The sequence below is a fragment of the Strongylocentrotus purpuratus genome, unplaced genomic scaffold, assembly GCF_000002235.5.
Source record: "Strongylocentrotus purpuratus isolate Spur 01 unplaced genomic scaffold, Spur_5.0 spur5_scaffold_16, whole genome shotgun sequence".
Lineage (NCBI taxonomy): Eukaryota > Metazoa > Echinodermata > Echinoidea > Camarodonta > Strongylocentrotidae > Strongylocentrotus > Strongylocentrotus purpuratus.
This window is the reverse complement of record NW_022145601.1, coordinates 16,047,690-16,072,242: the sequence shown is the minus strand read 5'-3', so window position 1 is coordinate 16,072,242 and position 24,553 is coordinate 16,047,690. Positions and strand designations below refer to the sequence as shown.

General features: G+C 35.5%; 1 protein-coding gene across 1 annotated transcript; it reads right to left on the bottom strand.

The window, feature by feature from the left end:
* Positions 1 to 4,083: 4,083 nt before the first annotated feature.
* Positions 4,084 to 17,589, bottom strand: LOC100892687 (phospholipid scramblase 3-like). Its single transcript, XM_030986898.1, has 7 exons — positions 17,537 to 17,589; positions 14,377 to 14,453; positions 9,833 to 9,963; positions 8,276 to 8,396; positions 7,279 to 7,384; positions 6,483 to 6,541; positions 4,084 to 4,366 (listed from the first exon to the last, which is right to left on the bottom strand). The coding sequence occupies exons 3-7, from the start codon at positions 9,955 to 9,957 to the stop codon at positions 4,286 to 4,288; spliced, it is 492 nt and encodes a 163-aa protein (XP_030842758.1). The 5' UTR covers positions 9,958 to 9,963; positions 14,377 to 14,453; positions 17,537 to 17,589; the 3' UTR covers positions 4,084 to 4,285.
* Positions 17,590 to 24,553: the final 6,964 nt, after the last annotated feature.

Genomic DNA, 24,553 nt, shown 5'->3' with positions numbered 1-24,553 from the left:
ATGACACGCTTACAGCCCGCCATACCATATTATATAGGCGACGTCGTACACTTGCACGAGCACTGGAAGTGTCGAAAGCTATTACGTAATCAAGGAATATATTTATTTGGAGTGTATATCGACCATGCGTAGTCTTGCAAAATAAACTTGATTTCTTATAGCTCAAAATGTTGAACATGTAATTGTGTGATTTTTCATGTTGTATATAGTTGTTGACTATTCCACAGGGGTTGTATTAATGATAATTTTTTTAAAAATTGGTACTTTGTTTCAATGTGTTCCGTAAGTTTATTTGTTTATTTGTTTATTATCAATATTAATGAGTTCTTTCAACAGGTACGTAGTTTCATTCAGTTCCACTGTAAGCCAGTGGATCTGCTTTTCAATTAGAAAGCCCTGCCAGTTATAGTGTATAGGCCTCCATTTCGGAAAACATGAAAAGGGCAGGACCGCGAGCCTAATTGGCAACCCCAGGATGGGTGCATGTGATGTGGAGTAAGTTTGATTAATTAGATCTAAAGTATTACAAAGTATAATTGGGGGAGAAACTCAATCATAAAAAAAGAGTAAAAATGAATAAGTAATTGGAGGAAATTGCCTAAGAGAGTAATTATATGTCTGACCATCCGTAGGGGTCAATTTCATTCCCAAAATATTGTTCCTTGGGTAGCATATAGGGGTCGTGTACGTACATAATCATAATAATGGAATATAGATTTCTGGCCTTAGGGGTATATGCAGTGGCGTTTCTAGGGGGTGTTGTGTGAATGTATAAGAACATCATGCAAGCCCCCAATCCCCCAAAGGCCCTCCCCTCCAAGTTTAAAGGTATTACAAAGTTTTGGTAAATTTTGAAAATTGGCTGGATAGTGATTCTTTACAAATTTGATATATTTGGATGCCCCTATGGATGTATTATAAGCACTAAAAAAATAGCCTCTAAAACACTTCTGCTTTCGAGAAAAATTGGATATAAAAATTTACCGGTGCTCCCGGTAAATTTTGATAAATTTCAAATAGCGTCTATGGCCATACGATGGTAGCTGCGACCATGAAAATCTCAGAATATGTAGTTGTGATATATATATTCCAAACGGCAATGGCAAATCGGTCGATTTTAGTCAAATAACATTGTTTTATAGCTAAATTAATATCTTGACCTTGAGAGGGCGCTATACGACATAAAGAGTTTAATATTTACAATTTCATCACTTTGGACTTGATTTCAGCCACGACAACGATCACATAATATTGTAGAATCGCATATGCTTCCAATATGTTCATTTGAACCTAATTCATGACCCCATACCAAAACTTTGTAATACCTTTAAGAAGCGCTCCTGCATGAGTGTGTGTGGCGGAATTATTGAAAAGCATTTAATGATATGCCATACGTTCAATGTGAATCAATTCAGACAAATTAAATCAATCAATGAATCAATCCATCCATCCCCATAGGGTTGATAGTTCTTCCCTCAATCGATCAATTTCTCTTATCTGTATAGCGTCCACTCATGTTGCATACATGTTGTATCTCACCCCTCACCCCTCTCTCTCTCTCTCTCTCTCTCTCGCTCTCTTCCCTGCAACACACCACAATTCTCGGACATGCACCTTGACTTCTATACAGTCAACGTACATCAGTATAAAAAATTTTTGTGCAAAATGTAGCACGATTTGATCGGGAATTAGCGAAGTTTTGACAGGAGTCACGTCTACAACAAAAAGAACACTAATTTATTAGTATATCCAGGCGCGTACGCAGGATCTTTTCAAGGGGGGGGGGGGGGGGGGGTTTAACATTTATAAATCGGGCCGAAATTTTCGCAACGACTCAGCCAGCCGCTGAACAAGCGGGGGGGGGGGGGGGGGGGGGTTGTAAGAGGTCACTTTTTTGGGGGGGGGTCCCAAAAAAATCGCAACGACTCAGCCGATCGCTGAATAAGCGGGGGGGGGGGGGGGGGGGGGGGGGGGTAAGACTTTTTTTTTTTTGGTTTCGAAATTTGAAAATTTGACATTTTGCTCCTTTGGGGGGGGGGGGGGGTAAGTCAGCTTTTTTAGGTCAGCCATTGGATTTTTTTTTTTTTTTTTTTAATTAAAAAAAAAAAATCCAAAAAGGGGGGGGGGGTTAGGGAAATTTAGGGGGGGGGGGTTTACACACAAGACCCCCCCCCCTGTGTACGCGCCTGAGTATATCTATACATAATCTTTTAATATACGAGATAGGTCAGACTATACACCCCTTGAATAAATAACATCACTGCATAAGAGTTGATTTCAGTAATATAAATTCTCACCGAAGAATAAAAAACGTGTTTACTATATACTAGGAAGAAAGAACATAATGAATCAGATGTAAATTATTTTCTACTATGGATTATACAACAATTGAAATCAATATAATTTTATTCGCTATTTAAAAATCCTTACCATAAACGTAAGCAAAAATGAATACAATTGAAGCATGACAAAAAAAACAGGTCTTGTACGGCCTTCTGTCAAGATTGATTTACATGACTGATTAAAAGTTCTTAGCAATTCAGCCTTGGTCAGTTATTACCCTGACGAAATTCAATCACGTATTGCCTCCAGTATTAACATACATCATTTGTAAACGAAAACGGTGCCCGAGTCTTCTATCTTCTATGATATAAAGTATAAATACAGTTGCAGCCTCATAAAATTAGTATATCCTTACTATCAAAGAGTAGCTCCACAACATGAATCATTAAAATACGGTTGTGGATGTTAAAATTCGTACAAAAAACAAACCTATACAATAATATTGTAACTAAGCATAACTATACATAAATTCATCCTATAATTTTCAGCCTCTATTTAATACAAAAAGTACGTGTTACGTTTGCAAAAATGGAAGTATAAATCACGACTTCAACCAATTTTGTAACAAATTTAACAAATTATGTTATTACTATTTCCAGAGCGCTGATACACTCCTAACCCGCAAGCAAATAACATTTTATCATGAGAAGGAAAAGTAAGATCGGTGAATACATAGTAAGATACTACGAAAGATGAAAAGTGATTAAATCTCGCCCTACTGTTTGTCTAAGCGAAAAGTGAATACCTGCTCAGCTATTGGTATTTCATATTAATGACTCAAAATTTGGTACAAACCTTTTATTTAATGTAATTGAATTCCAAAAACGATGCAAAAGAAGATTCTTTAACCTATTTTAATTCCATGTACATAATTCCGGGAGACACAAGATGCATTATTGAGATGATTTCTATTTCAAAATGATATCTTGATAGCTCAATAATCAAACTTGATTTAATATAATCATGCAATATACATTATTCCTCTTTATATTATAGTATTAATGACTGCTTTGAGAGAAATAGTTGTTTTTATACGCTCAAGGGAAGGTTAGAATTGTGCTATTACCCGAGGCGTGCCGAGGGCAATAGCCCAATTGTAACCTTCCCGAGAGCGTATAAAAACAACTATTTCTCGAATATTAAAGCAGTCATTAATACTTTTATATGCCGAAAAAAAATAGACTAAAAAAATTAAAAATATTTTTTTTTTTTTTTTGTCGAAGATGGGATTCGATCTCTTGCGTACTAAAAGTGATGTAACTAAAATCAGCGCCTTAAACCGCTCGGCCATCGCGCTCTGTTACTATATCTAGCAGTTTTCTCAAATATATACATTAAAATGGATTGAAAACGGCTTCGCGTGGTGGATGCTTCGCCGCTGCTCCATTAAACGGGCCCTTCTTTTACTTTTACTTTTGCAATGCATATTGGCACGAACTTAGATCAAGATCTATCGGCAGATGTTGTTTTTTTTGTTTTTGGAAGTTTATTTTCGTCTTCATGTCAACAATGCAAGATAAAATTGTCGGTAAAATCGATCGAGATTCAATTGTAATAAAATTACCGACCAATTCTTCGCACACGTACGGTATCCTCGATCGCTCAGACCATTTTTTAACATGTAAAACTATGGGGTAACCATGGAGACTGAACTATTTTCCCGGTAACCATGGTTACATGAATGCAATTTCGACCAATCAGATGGCTGGATTTCTTAAGTGAGGTATATAATATATTATATTGTATTACTTTTTTAACATAAATTATTGAGATGATTTTTATTTCAACATAAAAACTGGATAGTTCTATAATCAAACTTGATTTAATATAATCATGCAATATACATTACTCCTCTTTATCTTATATTAAATTGTATAACTTTTTTATACTATTACATTCATGGGAATATTTAATGTTATCATAGTTTATTACAGTCAATAATTTAGTTGAAACCAAGAAACACAGGAATGTCCGAAATCTTATTGTTGTTGTTGTTATTTGCTTTCTCGAAGAACATGAAATCCTGCAAAAAAAGTCGTAACAAGAGAGAGAGAGAGATGTAATCATTAAAGATTACCAATGCTAGGTCTGGCGATTGATACAAATCACTATTGCAGAATTGTTGTGGTATAAATGCACATCTAACTGAATTTTAGACAAACATTTAATTTTGAATCAGTTATTTTGTGTGTGGGGGCGGACACCGCGAACCTCCTTAGATCCACCCCTTCTATGGGAGTTCAAGGAGGGGCTCGGGCTGGGGCTGCACCTCCCCACCTCCCCTCGGGAGTTTGGAACTCCCAACCATCAGCTTTATATTTGGGCCGCTAGATTGCCTTTATTTGTTTTAATCTAATAACGACATGACGTCTTATGATAAAATCATATCTTACAATTAAAAATTGACATCTTAACCATGTTAACGCTATGACTTAAAGACCGTCAACCTTACTGGACCAGAAGGGATTAGACCACACAGCGAGGTCACTGACAGGTGGCTATCTCATTAACTCAGCTCTCAACTAACATAAGAAAAAGAGGATCATGGGGGACCAACAGGCACCGATTGGGGAAGTATTCTATATAGAGGGAGCAAGTAGCTACAAGTAGGACAGTGGGACTTTAAAGGGAAAGTCCAACCTGATACTAAATTGGCTTTAATGAAAGCAATCAAATAGAGAAACAAATAAGTGAAAGCTCATGCAATATCAGATTATAAGTAGAACAGTTATGAATTGTTGAAGTTGTGATCAATCAAACACAAATTGGCAACACTGTGACATATTTTGTGAGCTCCTCTTCAATTTGCCCTGTACATAACATTTTTTAACTGCTACGAGATGCATAGCTGTTTTTATATGCTCAAGGGGACGTTACATCTTGCTTCGACCCCGAGGTTCGAACTTGGTAAGAATAAAAGGAGCTCTCTTGTGTCTTCATGGTATTATTTTGAACTGAATTAATGACAGCAGCTCCCTGGCAAAAACAAACCAATGGTTGTAAGATATCATAAAAAAGATAAACAAGATAGTCGCGATGTGATTACGATGAAGACGATTTGGCCAAAATGTGAATGGCCTATAGAGAATTGAGTTACGAAAGACATGTCGCAGATTGAATTACAATTAAAAAAAAATCTGTCAAGGTTTCTTCTCCCAGCTCGGAGATAGATTGCAACATTTTTCTATACATCTCTGTTTTCTGCCACCTTAGTACACTATTGCATTGCCACTACTCTCCATATCCTAATGTTTCCCTCCGAGTTAGTCCCTCCGAGTTAGTAGAACTTTACCTTTTATTTAATTGTCTTCAATCTCGTTTGACGGCGGGAAGAACGTTAAGTCCTACACGGAGTACACAGGACAAATGTGAAAGAGAGAGAGAGAGAGAGATGGAGAGAGAGAGAAAAAAAAAAGCGAGAGAGAGAGAGAGAGGTTAGAGAGATTACAATGAAGGAAAAGATGAATAATTAATAATACTAAAGGAGAAAGAAAACCCAAACAACACTACTAAGATGTATAAAAATAATAAATATTCATGAAATCAAACATGCAAGTTAGAACACTCATCAAATCAGAATACATGCCTTATCTACTTGGAGATGAGGAGAGGGAGTGGAGATCGAAGGAGGGGCAGAGAGAGGGAGAGAGAGAGAGAGAGAGAGAGAGAGGGGAGAGAAGGGGGAGGAGAGAGAGGGTTGTAGAAACTCTGGAAAAGTGGAATTGTTTGTGCATGTATTATCTTCCCTTTGTATAAGAAAGAAATATTTCATCACTAGTATAAACACTGGCAAAGCGGAGGATGGAGGAGCCGGTAAATCCACCCCCCCCCCCCTCATTACCAATTTATGCAAACGCCACTTTTAAAGATTATTAAGGAAGAACGAAAGATATAGAGGAATCAGTAAACTAATTTGACAAAAATGTTCAATTCTCATTTATTGTCAAAATATCCTCTGGTGAGAACCAGAAGTGTGTTAACTCGTGTAAATTTACAATAAAATGATTAATGTCCTTTTGACTCGAAGGGAACAGAAAACATTTACTACCAATCATTATTGAAACACAAGTAACATAATACGTGTCCACACGATAAACATGCATGCTACTTTTGGTGAAGAGTATGAATATACAACTTACAATGAAGAACACAGCCGCCAAAAGAGTCGCCTTCACGTTTACATCCAGGTCAGCAGGGACTAAAATTGGATAATGAGAACACACCATCAAACTTTGATTAATGGATGCTTATTATATAGAAGCTATGACAATTAAATGCACTAAAACGCACTCTAGTATCACTTGACACTAGACAGAGGCAATGCCTCAGGTATCAATGAATTTTGCATTTATTAGTGCAAGTTAGGGATACTAACTTCGGGCTTTACTTAATTATTGAGGTTGAGTACGTACGTAACAATCACTAGTCTATTATGACCCAAGTTCAGAAGTCTTGCATCTATATGCAACTATTTTACTAATATGTTTTATTGATTTATTGTATACGGTATAAAAAAATAGATATTTAAAACAAATTTATGATGACAAAAACGAAAAAAGAATCCCCCAAGAAAATTTGAAAAAAAAAAAACAGGATGGAAATCAATTTAAATAAATCCTTCATCAAAACGTACAAAAATCAACCTTAGAGATACATTTCGTATTATTACATTCAATACTGATGTTAAGATTTTCTACTATGATTTTTTTTTTTTTTTTTTCATACACGATCCGAGTGAAACTTAAACCAACACAGGCACCGAATATGACAATCAAAAAAAAATTCTGCAATCAATCTGGTAGATTTTCTTCTGATAAAGGAAACGAATGGAACTGTACTATTAAATGTGCTTCCTGGAACTGTGGTTTCAGATTCTCACAATTTGTTAAATGGTAAAATCTATAAAGTTGATCCACCATTTTCCTGGTAACTTACATGTCACACCAACGTTATCGACTTTGGTACAACACTCCTTTAAAAAACATCCGGGCCGCTGCTTGAAAACCTTTCCAATCGTCGTGGCCATGTCAACAGTAAATACCTACAACGGACGATGGAGCAGGGACACATGAGAATACTAATCACAATGATAAGATAAAAGAGGTTAATTCTGTTCATATGTTGGGTATAAACAAATTCAGAGTATCTGTTTAATGAATCTACTCGGCAAAAGTTACAAACTAAAGAAAAATACTCATCTCATTTTTAGGAGAGTACTAATCATTTGTTTAAACATTCATCTTAGGGAGAAAACGAAACTTATAGAGGAATGCCCTTAAAATATCTTCCTTTCCCCCCTTTTTCCAAAGAAAAAACTTGTATTCAACTACTCTTGAGCAAGAACAAAACAATAGATTTGAATTGGTTTTCAACAATATATAAAGAAACCCTATAATAAAAAAAAATGAGCGAAGTAACTCCACACACGGTGCGCAATTTTTCTTTCAGTTATAATCGTCAGAACTATTATAACTACATTTTGATATTATTAAAAAATAAAATTCTGAATTGTTTATAGAATATAGGCATTGGCATTGTATGCAAATCGTTGACTGCAACTTTATCGAAGCTAGAAGTTTAAATTTATATTCCTTTAAAATAATGAAATCAGTATGCACTGCACTTGCTAAAGAAAAGGTAGGATGTACGTGAATCACCTCCTTTGGAACAATCACTTCTTTACCCTATTAATTCCTCTATGTTATCAGAAAAGAAACTAAAGTTAAAAAGAAGAAGAAACCTTGACTCGCTGCTGGGCCCGTTGCATAAAACTTACCATTGATGAAAACTTTGCCATCAATGGCGACTACCATGGTAACAGGGCTCAACAGCCAATCAAAATCAAGGTTTCCAGGGTAGTTACCATTGATGGCAAAGCTATCATCAATGGTAAGTTTTGTGCAACGGGGCCCAGGTCTTGGTTGTAACTTACATCAAAATCGATTTCTCCTTGGCAAAAGCTGTTTAGTTGCATGCAGTAAGGTCCCTTAATCTTGGCAACAGGCCTCCTCTCAGCATCAAGGACATCAAATTTGGGCCCCGAGCAATATTTTCTGAAAAATAGAATTACTTATAGTGCAATCACTGAGAGCATGTACTATCGTTTCCACTAATGACATATATACCTTCATAAATATACCTTTATCAAAAACATACGGTTGCCTTTATTATTACAGCAACAGCTTATTGTAACTAAGGTGCATCATTTACAGTCCGAGTCGAATCAAGTCTTATCATTGTGATAGGTAGGAATTCGTAGTTTTTTCTTCATTGACAAAAAAGAGGAACAATCAATGGTGAATATATTGAGATCTTTGAAATCTTAAGATTAAATATTTTGAACCGTCAGAAAATCACATCTAATTTGCGATTTTAAATTTCCTCATTTCATTATCGGTTTACTGAATCCAAAAATAGTGTTGAAGATTTGTGTGTGTTCGAAATTATACATCTTCGGAAAATCGTTACGCATGAGGCATCATTTCGAATGCGTTACTTCCTGTGACATAAATTATACGCCACGATTGTATCTAGTCTGCATCCTTTATTTTGTATTCACTCTATGTACAATATCACTTTCACATGCCACATCAAAGACCGCGTCAATCACTGACGGAATCTTTTTTTTGTTTTTTTTTTTGTTTTTGCAAAGATAAATTTATTCAATCATTCTTGAGCAAGAACAAAACAAAACATTTGAACAAAGTACATGTTGTGACATATCGGTGAAACAAACATTGTTCCAAAAGTTGCACATGTCATTATTTATCAAGTAATACAACGAATATATTGCGTTTGACGGAAAGAATTACCCGCTCAACTTCATAACAACGTTTAAGCATCTTCTTAAAAGAATTCAAAGATAGCCGTTCCCTTTTGTATTTCGCAGAGAATATTGTTTTGCATATAAAATGACAAAATTAAAGATAGATTGCGTACAATCTGGGAAACCAAACAAAAAGCAATTTTTATTTAAAAGCACTTCATTGTTTAGTATAGAGCTTTGGAAGTTTTGAACGAATTTATGCGTAACAGGGCATTCCCAAAACAAGTGTGAAATACTTTCAACAGAGGATAAGCAAAATATACATAAATTAGAATTAGCTATGCCCATAATGTGAAAATATTTGTTGACACCTAGTATTCGATGTAAAATTCTGAACTGAAAATAACGAAGTTGCGTAGAAAGGCAAAATTTTAAAGGAATAGTGTAAATTTTCTTACAGTCTTGAACAGGTTCAGTTAAAATTGTAGCCCATTTTATTTCCGAAATCGGAACTTTAAGGATCTTTGCAACGGAATCTTACGTCAGCAACAACGACGCTTCCGTGCTATGTGTATATAGAAACCACTTTTTAAACCTTACTGACCATAGTTTACAAAAACTTTAAGTTATCATACAAATTACTATAATAGTTGCCTAAAGCAATTTTGAGAATCATAATCGTCACGCATAGGGAGAAAGTTGCGTCAATTTAAAAGCACTCACGATTGCTTGACGTATCCGACGACGTTTCCGACGGGAGCTTCTACTTTGACTTCCAAGGCACATGAATCGCTGCAGGCGCACCATGCCCAGCCAGCGCAGCACTCGAATTCACGGACTAGACGCATCACCTCCTGCACAGGATCAAATATTGACGCAAGAAAGGCAAACGGAATGAACCATTGGTTAGTGTTCGTCGATAAGTCAATGCTGGTTGAAAAGGGGACCACTTAGGCTTATATAATTAGGCGATAGAATGGTATTGTGCCAACTCAATGAACAATTTCCAGTACAACTACATTACATACCAGAATAAGCTAACAACGTGATTTTTCAACTAAAATTTTCAGTCTTCATTTTTCATTATATCAATTTCTAAATATGTTTCTCGTTCTATTTGAAATCAGAAGAGGAGAGATGCAGCGAAAGAGGGTGTGGCTAAATATTGGTATGACAGAAGATGGTGTCACGATTGTTCAAGTTCAAGTTCAAGTTCACTTTATTCAATACTTTCATTAAAAATATACAAAGGAAAACAAACATATACAAGTTAAAATTTAATACATGTATCAACATATAACATGAGGATAACACAAGTGGAGAAGACAAGATGAACAACAGAAAAACATTTTAAACATGTACATTAATGAAAGTTTTTAGAGACTAGACAGGAAGGCCGGGCCTTATGTAAAAGTCTGTCTCCAGTAATTGTATACAAAACTAAGTACATTATTTAATTTGTTTATGTATTATAAAAGGAAGAAAATAAGGAAATAATTTGCATTCACACAAACACTTTCTTCCATACACACCAACACACACTTTTCTGTCTGATGAACATTAATATAGGATATTGCACTATTTAATATTGTCTTAACAAGTACAGTTTAAATTTTCTTTTAAACTATTTAGTGATGGACTCAGTCGAATATTTATGGGTTTGTCATTCCAAATTTTTGGACCCTTGACAAAAATTGTATGTTGGGAAACTAGTGTCCTTACTCCTGGAATATGAAAATTATTTGAAATCCTGGTCTGGTGGCCATGAATATTTTTATTAAGTTGAAAATATTGTAAAATAGTATGTGATAAAAGTTTTTTAAAGCATAAATACTAAAAATTGCACATTGATAAACATACATATCGTTTACTTTTACAAATTTTAGGTTGTAAAAAAAAGGTATAGTATGGGCAAGGTATTGGCTGTGCGATATAATTCTTATAATTTTCTTTTAAAATTAAAAGCCTATTTTTACTTTGCATACTAGAGCATGCCCATACAAGAATACAATAATTTGAATGGGGTAATATCAATGTATTAAATAAAATCATCAATATTTCTTTAGGAAAAAAATTCAATTTATAAAATACACCATCATGTTTAGCCAATCTATTGCAGACGACACCAGTGTGTTCCTTCGAATTTAATTTATCATCAATTGTGACTCATAAAAATGTTAATTGTGTGACGTGTTCAATAACAGATTCCCTAACGTTAACCTTTATTTGGGTAAAATCAATGTTTTTTTTGTAAAAATCATGAACTGTGTCTTTTCAATATTGATTACAAGTTAATTTATACATAAACAATCAACCAGTTTAACAAATTCTGTATTAAACATATTTTGAAGAGATACAATATCTTGATGGGACATAAACACACTAGTGTCATCTGCAAATAATATCAGTTCTAGCACTTTTGAAACATTGCAAATATCATTTACATATAAAATAAATAATAATGGTCCAAGAATTGAGCCCTGGGGCACTTCACAACCCTTATCGCCATTGTCTGTGACTCACGTTTTCCTATAAAAACATGTTGTTTGCGATTACTTAAATAACTTTTGAACCATTCCAGTACAATACCTCTAAAACTACAAAAATCCATTTTTTAAAATAAAATTGAATGATCAAGCGAATCAAAAGCCTTGCTAAGATCTAAAAACAGGCCAATCATTAAATCATTCTTTATTATCAAAGGCATTTGTAACTTTATGAATAAACTCAGTGATGGCAAAAGATGATCAGTGTCCCGCTCAAAAACCAAATTGTTTGGGAGTTATGATATTGCACTTTTCCAGGAATGTATATACACGACTATATACAAATTTCTCTAAAATCTTTGAAAAAATAGAAAGAATAGATATTGGCCTATAATTTGATAAACTATCATTTCATCCATTTTTATAAATAGGAATAACCTAAGCAATTTTTAGTTTGTCTGGGACAACACCAGTATTTAAAGATAAATTGATAATATCACATAAAGGGTAACATAAAACATGAATAACATTTTTAACCAATGTGATATCCACTCCATCAAAACCAGGACTCTTGCCGTTTTTAAGTTTTGAAACAATATTAATAACTTCTTTTGGTGTACACGGAGTAAAAAAATGCAGATGAATTATTTTTATTACAAATTGCATACAGTCCCCAGAATTTACAAAAGAAGAAGACAGTGTATGGCCTATATTTAAAATTACAAAGTATTTATTAAAAGCATTACACATTGCCGCTGTCCCATTTATCATTGCACTGAATTAAACTTGGTACACACTAAGAAATAGGGGTACATTTGGGGTGCAGATTACGCGTAGTTGGCCGAGGGTACTAATCTGCTCCATATAGGGTGCACTCAGTGCATTCAACGTAAAATGTGCTCCCTGAGGGGTGCAAGAATTTGGAGGGTGCAGAATGTGCACCCCACTAGTCTTTATCAAAGCATTATGAAATTATACTGTAGTTTGAAGATATATGTGAGAGTCTTTCAGTTTCCTTCTATTCGCGATTAGCTGTTGACAGCATTTGTAGGAGCGAAACTTTACGATGACACCCCTGCTCCTAGCCTTGTCAGCTGGAACTTTTTCTACACGGTGACTGCGATCGATGTCACTTGGGTCGAATGTGATTCCCATTTGCCGTGCGACATTATAAACGATTTCATCTGTATTTTCTTGCGGTTTTCCTTTACTCCAAAAATGCGTACACAGTTTTGACGCGAGTACTGCTCCAATGAATTAATGTTTCGTTTGAGGCTATGAGCTTCTTCATTACGGCTGTTAAGCTCCTTCTGAAGCGATTTGAACTGTTGATCCTGTTGATCCTTCCCATTCTGAACACCCATGAGGTCACTCTCCATCTGGTCTCCATAGAACTCAGCTTTGTCTCAACGTCACGTATTTGAGCATCCCTCACTTTCCCTGTTGATACAATTTCAGTGATGCAAGTTTCTTGTTGTATAAGTCTTCACTACGCCCATCTGTTGTCTGAAAGAACTCCTCCTTTTCAAAAAGTTCCGCCAGAACGGCTTTTAACTGTCTTGATAGACATTGTAAATTGGTAAGAGGATAATGAAAATATTAGAAGACAATGCAAGAGCACCGCACCGGCAATCACGGTACATACAAATGTCAATAAAATACAGCAAGAGAAACAGGTGGGACTGAACAAACGATTGACGAACTTACAAACTTGTAATCCGAAAAAATTAGGACGAATTCCGAATTGCTGCCATACTTGACTCCTAATATTGGCGGTTGATGATGTTTAGAAGCACTTAATATCAAAAACAGTCAAATGAAGATGATGAAGAAGAGATATGAGTAGTAAAAATATAAAATTCTTGCAGCTAAAAAAAAATCGTAGGAGACATAAAAGAGCGCCATGTTATTCTGTTACTGAAGAGGGATGGACAGAAGTATTACGGTCATGAAGTGTGACTGCGTGATAGAAGAGGTATGTGAAAATGAGGTAGTCACAGAAGAGGATGTCACGATTGGTACTGAATAGGGACGGGACAGACACGTGACGCTAACTACGTGATAGAAGAGGTATATGGAAATGAGGTAGTCACAGAAGAGGATGTCACGATTGGTACTGAATTGGGATTGGACAGACGCGTGAAGGTAACTACGTGTGATAGAAGAGGTATGTGAAAAATGACGTTGTCACAGAAGAGGGTGTGACAGAAGAGGATGAGACGGAAGGGGGTATGAGAATAAGAGATATGTGAAAAAAAAGGGTGTGACAGAGTAACGTGTGACTGAATGGGTATGTGGCCCAACATGGTAGAAAGATTGGGTAGTAAGTAACAGATGAATGACGCAGGAGTGACATCTACCAGAATAGTTGTCACACCTAGCTGTTGGCTGTTATCCGTGATACAGATTCTAAAATTATGTTGTGGTCCACACTGACATTAACGATTTGGACGATTGTGGGATGTGACAAAATATTCAGAGATGTGATGGAGGAGGGATGTGGCAAAAGAAGGCTGTGACAAAAGAAGGGTGTTGGGAAAACAAGGGTGTGAGAGCATACATGTCAATATGCGACGGAAACAGAACGTTGAAAAGCAGAATGTGTTAAAATTTGGGTGTGAAATGAATCTGAGTGTGACAAGATTTTGATGTGGCACGATAGCAACGTGACAGAATTTAAAAAGGTAACGACAAAAGTTGATTGTGACAGTTTGGATGTAACATGTTGTGTGACAGAGGAGGAGTGACGAAGAAGGACATCTGGCGGAAAAGTAGGCATACCTGTTGGCTGTTATCCGAGATAGGGACGATGAACCCACGATTGGGCCCGCAGTATGAACGCGTGCAGAAATTTGATTCTGTAAATTCGAACAAAAAGTAGAATATAGTATAAACAGCACGGTATCATCCAAGTGATCCAACCATAATACAAATCATATAGATGATACTGAAAATATCAATTTTTGATCGAAGTCACATTCATTTCATGGCCGACTTGTCTAACCAAGATCACATATCACTGTGAAGATGCGCGTCGTGATTAAGCATACAATATTATTAGGTGATACGTAACGAAGTCTACGTATCACCTATTGATTTCGTCAAGATTTTCCTTTATTTATTATTATTCTTCCGCGAATTTGTTCGCAGGATATCTCAAGACTGAAAAACGCCATTGTCATTTATTTTTAAATGGTGATAGATCTTAGTCTAACTTAGAACTGCGTGACTTTTCAAAGACTCAAAGTTATCGTGATGTTATCCAGACGCCATTTTGTGAAAATCAACTATGATCATATCTTCATAACAGAAAGCCATTTCTCCTTCATATTTGTCATGATGAAGGTCAATATTTGTCGGGTCAATTTCAGGTCAATAAATGCGCGCAAAAATGCGCGTACGCGTAGGTGCGCGCGTTAATGCGCGCGTAAAATTTAAAATTGCTCAAAATCGTCTTAATTTTTTTTTGCATACGTTTCAGGCCATTATAAGCATTTCATAAAAAATCACGCAAAACACGCATTTTTGCACGTTTTCGTTCATCACGGCCGAACGAAAAATAATTCCTCCGCAAAAGCTTTTGACCGAATATTCCTCATATTTTTCCGGAAAATTTGATACCATGTTTAGCTCTTTATCACTATTAATAACGGAATGAGCGTCCGTTCAAGATAAATATCCGTGCGCGCGAGCTCATGTATTACATAGCATATATGGGCAAAAACATGCCTATAAAAAGTCCATTGGGATGAATAAGGACTGCCAAGTTTTTTTCATATTTAGATAGAGTATGAGTCAGAGATATAATTTCATATCTTATTTGGCAATTAAATGCATCTTGACGTCATCATAATGGCCTTGGAAGTCAAAATACAAAATTGCATATTATGACGTCATTATATTTATGGAAAATGTAGTGTATTTTTCTCAATATTCATCGATTTTCTTTGAAATGTCGATATGTTGTAGATAAGGCAATTCTCTACAAGATTATCTTTCACTAAGTTTCATTTTAATGAGGTCATCATAGTACAAAATTCAATTAAAGGCCACATGTCAGAATTTTCGTCATTTGCGTGTTATGTCTATGGAAGGTGAATTTCGTTCACATCATGAATCTACATGGCATTCATCTATGAGCACTATCTTATGTGTGCTCTGTTTTCTCCCAAATTGGGGTATGTTATAGCTGAGACCATGGGCTATAAAACGGTGCTTTTAGTTTTTTGATCAGATGATGAGATCATGTCACAATTTTCAGTTGAATGTCTATAATATGTCACGTATGTCCTATTTGTGAAATTTAAACGTTAGCAGTGTCCTCGTATTCAATTCATGTAAGGAAACCCTTTTACTTTCTAGACTTAAAATGCTTACAATGAGCGTTATAGGGAACATGAGCATTTTTCTACATTAACAACCCACTCTGTAATCATTCTTCATTTCCTTTTCATGACTTGAATAATGACGAACGTCCTTCAAAATTTGGTAGTAATACTACAGATACTCATACTGATATCAATGATTTAAACTATTTATCCGAAAAAGAAGATGAGTTTCATTTCAGTAGGTTTCTGAACTGTAAATATTATATTGATATAAGGATTTTACGACTGAATTCAGTAACATTGACTCTCATTTTAGTATTTTACATTTTAATTCCCGCAGTTTTAACATAAATTGTAATGCTATATCCAATTTCATCTGTACTTTATGTACAGATTTGTCTGAATCTTGGATTAATGACATTACGCAACTTTTATTCAATGTGTCTGGTTATTCATTTATACATTCTAATCGCCAAGTAGGATAGGGTGGAGGTGTTGGTCTATTGGTCGCTGACAATTTTGAATATGAAATGCGAAATTATATATTAATATTATACCCATCATACAATTATGAATCACTGTTTATTGAAAGCAACTTGCCGAGACATAAGAATATTAATGTAGGTCTCATATATAGGAAACCTCAATCAAATATCAATGATTTAATCCCTGTCTTTGAAAATGTTTTACAAAAAACTTATACTGAACATAAACAGGTTTATATAATGGGAAAATTTTAACATTGATCTCGTAAAATTTACTGGCAATGCTGTATGTAAGTTCTTGAGCGCAATACATTCAACAAACATTATTCCTTTAATTGATATAAGCCTTCGAGAAAGACTGACAGATCAATATCCCTCATTGATAATGTATTTACAAATAATTTTGATCTGTATGATTCTTCTGGTTTGTTTTACAATGATATATTTGGTAATTTCCCAATATTTCAAATAACACAAAAACAGTTTCCTTTTTATAACACTCGTATTATCAATGATGTATCTCTTAATGTTTTCAAAAAGGATTTGTTATGTAATGACTGGATAATCGTGTTGCCAATACCAAGTTCTTGTCTATTCTTATTGACGAAAACTTATCCTGGAAAACACATATCTCATATTAATACGACAGGGTCTAGGAATACTGGTGTCATCACCAAACTCCGCCATACTTTGCCTCAATCTGTTTTCCTTATGTTATACAATACACTTATAGTACCGTTTCTTAGTTATTGCAACATTGTTTGGGCAAATGGATGGGTTATGGATGGGTAAAATATTAATATCTTACTCATGTTTTATATTAAATCAGAACTAAATAAATCACCACGTACGTTTTGTAATATTGACAAAAAGAAGTGTTTTGAGCTTGTTTAGTATAGGTAAACAGTTTTATCCTCTATTGAAAACCTGAAGGGGGCGCTGTGCCACTTTCAATCATGGTCATCATTCTAATATCGTCACATGAGCATACGTATCACCTAATTCGTCTAAGTGACGAATTAAAGTCTAGTATTCCATTTGTAATGAGAGAAAGACTTTGGAGGCAAAATTCGAGGATATCATATTACTTTTGTTTTCATTAAAAGGATACGTATAAGGTGAACATACCTTCGTGAGCAAAGTAGATTCGTTGTCCCAGACCGTTCTTGACGGCAAATATTTGATCTAAGAAAAGAATGAAATCAGTAACAATAAACGGCAATTAAAAAAAAAAAAAAAAACTAACATAAAATAAATAAACAAAACAAGAACAAATTTCAAGCGGAGAGTTTTTTTATCAAACAGAAATGCAGTACGGAAGAAAAAATGTTGTTCCACGTACTTAATAACCATTCTCATTCAAAGTCAATTTGATTTAGAAAATAGAACATGTAAATGTAGAACACAGATTAAATAGTATATTTTTCCCGCATTCCATATAATTTATGCAACATAAAATTAATTTGTTAACACTTTACTTTGGGGTTAACATAGGGGAGGAAGTGAGAGGGGCGTAATTCCACCTGATGAATACATTTTCTCGAGTAGCTGCCCAGTGTAGTTGACTATTTGTCCATGCATATGTAGTTTTCCCATACAATGAGTAGCCGGGTTTAAAATATTATCACGGAAGGGAATAGTTGTCTGGGATGGTATTATAAGAATTAAAAAGTTTCGAATTTCGATTATAATTTTAATAGGTTGTATACCACTCAGATATGCTTCTAAATTAATGTTTCATCTATTGGTCGTATATTGTATCATTCCTGCATTCATTTACTACCAAACGTTCAAGTAACATTGTATTTCAGTTTTTCGATTCACACACAGACAAATGGATGACATCAGAAAATCGATTATTGAATCACGATCAGAATCTCACCTATTTAAAAAATGGGTGTCAACCAAAAAGATCTCATTAAAAAGTGAGATCCTGATCGCGATTACAGAATCTCACTAAAAGTGCGGTTCTTTTATTAAAACAATCGCGATTATTTGGCCAAGCGTTTCGCGATAAGAGTACCGAAGCTGTGACATCATACAAATCTATTTTTAGAATTTCTCAATTTATTCTTCATTTTCCAGAAGAGCATCAAAAATAATGTCCTAATTTCGAAAACCAGTTGAATATATTTAGTATTAACTGAGATATGACCATCTGAATAAATATATGTCCTATGGGAACTCAGTGTTGTAGTGCTCTGGTTCCTAATGTTATGAACCAGAGCACTATAACACTGAGTTCCCATATATATTTATTCAGATGGTCATAATTATCTCAGCCAATACTTAATATATTCAATTGGTTTTCGACATTCGGACGTTATTTTTGATGCTCTTTCGGAAAAAGAAAAAAAAGTTGAGAAATTCTAAAAATAGATTTTTGATGACGTCATACTTCAGTGGCATAAACAAAGACGAGATTTGAATCGCGATCCAAATCTTACTAAATGTGTGTGTGTATACGAATAGGGCCAACGAATAGTAAGAGCTATAGTCAGGGCTGGCTCCGACACCATGATTGGTGACAACTAATCAATCATTACGAGTAAACAATCATTCATAAAGAAGTGGTGTTGGTTTGCATTAACGTTAAAGAAAACTGTTGTTATGAACTGTATACTCGAAGTGATTATTTAACTCACAATTATATACACTAGAATGATATACACATGTGCATTAAGAATATCTACACAATGAACCGATTTTCGAACAAATGATCAAATCAAGTGCATTTATGACATATTATTGTAACCTTTTGTATTTTATTTATTATGAACCGGTTTTCGAAGTAAATAATCAAACCAAATAAACCAAGTGAAATTATCCAATCAAACTGAGTGAAATTAGGCCTTCTAAATATCATACATTTCGTGTAATGAATACGAACGACGTCTTACCTTCACCAACCTTGCTGATCTGGTGAACGAGCAGCTGGTCGACTTGCGTGAGGTATTCCAGACCCGGTGGGCACCCCTGGGGCGCGGCAACCTGAGGGGCGGGCATCCAATCAACAGGGTTCATTGCCATTGGCGGTGGTGATCGTTGCTGTGAAGAAAGAAAACATGGAATATAATACAAATATATTTCTTACGGATACACCGTTATGATTGGTCCATGCACTGCTCGTCACGTGATATTGGCTGCGAGAATCGTCGTAATAAGCATATTTTACTCCGGGCGATTTTCGATGGTTAATATTGACCACGTAGTCAAATCAAGGAATTTTAAGAGATGGATACCCCACTGGCAACAAATAAATAAAGCAGCTGTCGTTTTCTATGGTTGCACAATAGCATCTACTGGTGTGCTGTTACCTTTGATGTCCGAGGTTCGAAGCCGCCAATATCAGGGACTTTTAGATTTGCGTGGACTGATACGTGTGACGTCCATTCAAGGCAGTGCATTAAAAGGACGTCGACCGTAGCAATCCACATTGTCGTTGTGCAAATCTAAAAGTCCCTATTATTGGAAAGCTTGAGACTGTTTTGTTCACAAAGAAATATCCTTAATATTTCACTTTTTATTTGAACTAACAAGGGGAAAATCGAACAGATGATCTAATATAATATGAATACAAACGTCTAATTGTGTTAAGAAATTTGCTTACATTGTATGATAGCAGCATAGATTTGTGGAAAATAGTACAATTTTACAGTCCTAAAACCTGCAATTTGACACTTTCCGATTACTTCCGGCTCATGAAAATAAAAAGTGAATTTGTTCATGTACAGTTCTTAAAGATGTTATGTGTCAGATTAGTGCCCACACCAGCCCGGTCGAGTAATTTTGATTAATATTTCAGGAAATTTTGCTCCATTTCCTTTCGCTTGCCTCCTGCACAGGTGAGCACTGTCTGCTCGTATTATCAGACGAGTGGTAGCGAAAAGTAATTATCATTACAAAAGCATATTTCCCTTTGAAAGTGGCCCGTTAGTTTACAGGTGGGCAGGAATATTTTGTCTACGTATCTGCAAGGAAGATCCAGTTAAGCACATGCCTGACATATTTTCTCCTGGCGGCATCGAAGATGGTTCAAAGGGAATGAGCTAGATAGGACTCCATCTCTTTAAAACTCTTTGGTCAAATGCGTATAATTTTTCGTTTGCGAGAACAAGGAATGCGAATCAGGTCAAGAGTGTAATCATTGAAACGAAAAGAAATTTGCTTGAAATAAGCATTTCCTTGAGTTTGAGTTTATTACTCGATATTTACACATATTATTTTTAAATACCACCTTATACTAGTCAATGTAAATAATGATAATAATAATAATAATAATAATGGGTTCTTGTATAGCGCTCATGTCTGTCAGACTTGACACTCCTGGCGCTCCCGAGCAATTGTTTTTGGAATAAGATAACACACACATTTTTGTTTTGTTTATGATATGTTCTCCAGATTCACGCTTTATGAACATAACATCTTTGAACCGAGGAACGGCATATTTGTATCCATAATATACCACAAATAATACTGTGAATACATGTTGCGATTGATTAAAGTGATGGGAAGGAAAATGAACGTTCTGTAATTTTTTTTCAATATGTCGTAATAAATAACCAAACTATTAATAATAGATACTGTATATATCTTAATACTATGTTAATGTGTCTTTGAATTTGTTTATAATGTTCTCCAGATTCACACTTGACGAACATAACCTAGAATGCACGGCAATTTCTACTACAGCTATGTTATCATTTATGTATTTTTCATGTAATTACACTTCCTCATTCCAGGAGCTCTGTTCAAAAGGTGACTTGTCTTCATGCACGGTTGCACTATTTAACACCTTTCGATGCAAAGACGAGTTTATGGGGAAGTGTGTTTCAGAATTCCCCTTTGTCACTTTATTTTTGATTTCGAAATGCATGTATATCTATAGAAATTGGCAGACTATGATGCGACCGGTTTGAAATTTCTCACTTATTCACATTATTACTTGCTTACTGTCTCATGGGATGGGTTAGGCAAAAATAAAGCCTTTCTTGAACATGACTGACAAATAAAGCGGACAAAATAAACAGTTCCTTAGGTAGACAAAGGAACATCCCTTCACTGCTATTATGTAAAAATGTGTCACATGCATATTCACCTGTTCTACACATTTTTACATAATAGTGAAGAGATGTCCTTTGTCTACCTGAGGAAATGTATATTTTGTCCGCTTTCTTTGTCAGTCATTTTCATAGTGTCAAGACCCTCTGAAATACGAGGGCAACGATTTACATCAATTTACATAACATGGAGTGTAAAAGAAAGACAGAATAGAAATAGAGTCATGAGGCGGTGTCACACAGAGGCCAAAAGTCCGGATTTTAGTTATCTGGATTTTAGTTATCCTCTTAATTGCTGTCTGTCATCAATTATCCATTCAAAACCTTCTAACGAAGCAAGAAAATTCTCCCTTGAAAGGATTTTTTTCAAGGGATTTTTAAGGGATTTTTCTGTGTGACACCGCCTATTGTGTACAAGTGCAACATCCTAAGTTCAAGAGTACAAGCAAGTACATTTCTACAAAGGCTCATTGAAATTTACAAAGGAAGAAACCTGTTGATGGTAAGCGCATGGTTTCCTACGAGATCTACATCTGAAAACATTCCTTAACGTTGCCAAGCCCTGCATCCAGAACTAATCTACACGTACTACCAGGGGCGTACGCAGGATTTTTTCAGGGGGGGGGGGGGGGGGGGGGGGGGGGGGGGGTTAAAATCGGACCCAAAATATTTTGCTCCCGAAAAATTTAAAATCGCGCCGGCCGAAAAGTCGCTCAGTATGGGGGGGGGGGGGGGGGGGGGGGGGGGGGGGGGGGGGGGGGGGGGGGAAAGCGGACACTTTTTTTTTTTTTTTTTTGGTCTCGAAATTTGAAAATTTGACTTTTTTCTTCGTTGGGGGGGAGGGGAGGGGGTAAGGTCACCTTTTTTAGGTTAGCCATGGGCATATATATATATATATAATATTTTTTTTTTTAAATGATAATTTTTTTTTTTCAAATCCAAAGGGGGGGGGGGGGGGGTTTAGGTTTTTTAGGGGGGTTTACACACATAAAAAATACCAAAGGGGGGGTTTGAACCCCCAACCCCCCCCCCCTGCGTACGCCCCTGCGTACGTCTCTGCGTACTACTATAAATGACGTTTCTCCACTTCTAATGAACTGAATGAGTATAATGTTGCTGTCTTGCAAGTCAGAAATATAACTTTTAGAATCCTCAGAAGTTTCCTTCTGAATACCTGGTGTAACCTAATTATTTAAAAATAAACTCACACTCCCTCTGCTTTTGTGTTATTAGTCAAAATGTTCAAGATTGTTTATTGGAAGTGTATACCAACATCCTATAACAAGCAAGTTATACCAACAACTATGGCAAAGGGGTAAACTACATGTATCATTGCAGAGATGCAGTGGTCGTTCTATATATATGGGGGGGGGGGGGGCAGGGGTGGAGAAAATTAATACAAGAACTTCCAAGCCCCAAAAGACCTCCCCATAAAATTATTTTGATCGATAGATGCATTTATTAGTCTCTTGCAAACCCCAACATAGATTTGAACTGAAGAATTGGTTGCAGTTAAAAAGAAATTTAAAAAAAAATCGTAACATAATAACCTAATTGAGAACAATATATAGATCCGCTCATGCAGATACTGATATTTGTGATACTTTTTCCCGAGCTGAAGATTATAATTGGTTTTGAAAACTTTGAATACGGATGAACTATGATTTAAATGATTCATATGATTTTTATTTCTCATGCAAAACATAATACAATAATAATTATATCACAACAAATATGCAATGAAACGATAAATATAATGGAAATAGCACGATAAAAGAGGAACTAACTTGAGCAGAGCTTGTTAGTTCCTCAGATGCTGATTTTACAATAAAACATGAAGTATGCTTAGAAATCAATAAATAGACAAATATATAGCTAAGAAATTCTTGAGGGGGGGGGGGGGGGGGGGGGGTAATAAAAAAAAGAGAGGAGAAAAAGAAATGTCCTCATTAACGACACACATTTTGTCATGCTAAAGGCTGGCCTATTCAAAAGCTCTTATTTCATGCGTACACCCCCCCCCCCCTCTCCTAAAAAGGGTGAAACATTATACTTACTGCCGTCTTGGAATCGTAGACTCGATATAGAACTCAATAAGGAAGAAAAGTATATCCTCTTGATCTGCATATTTAAGATAAGACAGAATGAGAATTATATCATAATCAATCGGGATAATACACACAGTAATAATCAGGAAGCAATTTCATATTCGACTTAAATGCTTCAAGTATCCACATGTCACCTAGATTTGATATTTCATGTTTGCATCTTTATTTTTATAGTTGCCATAACTACTGGCAACCATCCTTCAACTGTACTCGTCTCCTCAATCATCATCATGACTAATATAACCACAAACATTATCATATTCGCCATCGTTAATACCATCGTTATCATCATCATCGATATCATCATCATCATCAACATCAACACTATCATCATCATCATCATCATCATCATCATCGATATCATCATTTTCAACAACATCATCATCATCACCATCGTCATAATACTATCATCACTACCATCATCAACACTATCATCATCATCAGCGCCAGTTATTATCACCATTATCACGATCATGCTTTTGCGTTTGTCAATTTAAACGAAGTATGTGTTGTACAAACAAATAGTGTTCATCATCACAATCACCATCACCACCACCATCACCACCATCATAATCTCTACTTCGTCACCACCATCACCCGACTTTCGTCAACTTTCCAACCATCATCACAATTATACCAGCACATCGTATGTATCTTCCATCTGTGATCGGAGGGAGCGAAGCGGGAAATGAAATGAAAGTATATAATTAAGATGCTCCTTAGCTTGCTGTAAATCGGGCAGACAAACACGAGGTTCATTAAGGTTAAGGTTAATTAAGACGCGCTTCTTTGGGGTTAGATGATGTAACGTCACACATGGACTAAATCTTGATTCAAATGCACCATTTTTATCTGTAAATATTGTAAATTGTAAATATCGATGTAAAATTGTAAATGATCAAGTTCATATGTCAAATAAGTATGTATATATAATTTTGATGTGACTAATCTCGATTAAATTATACTGTTAAAGTAAA

Coding starts and splice junctions, on each gene's coding strand:
- LOC100892687 (XM_030986898.1), bottom strand. CDS start 9,957: ATGCGTCTAGTCCGTGAATTCGAGTGCTGCGCTGGCTGGGCATGGTGC. Junction 7,385..8,275: donor AAGGAGAAATCGATTTTGAT/GTAAGTTACAAC, acceptor CGTCCGTTGTAG/GTATTTACTGTTGACATGGC. Junction 6,542..7,278: donor CGATAACGTTGGTGTGACAT/GTAAGTTACCAG, acceptor ATCCAATTTTAG/TCCCTGCTGACCTGGATGTA.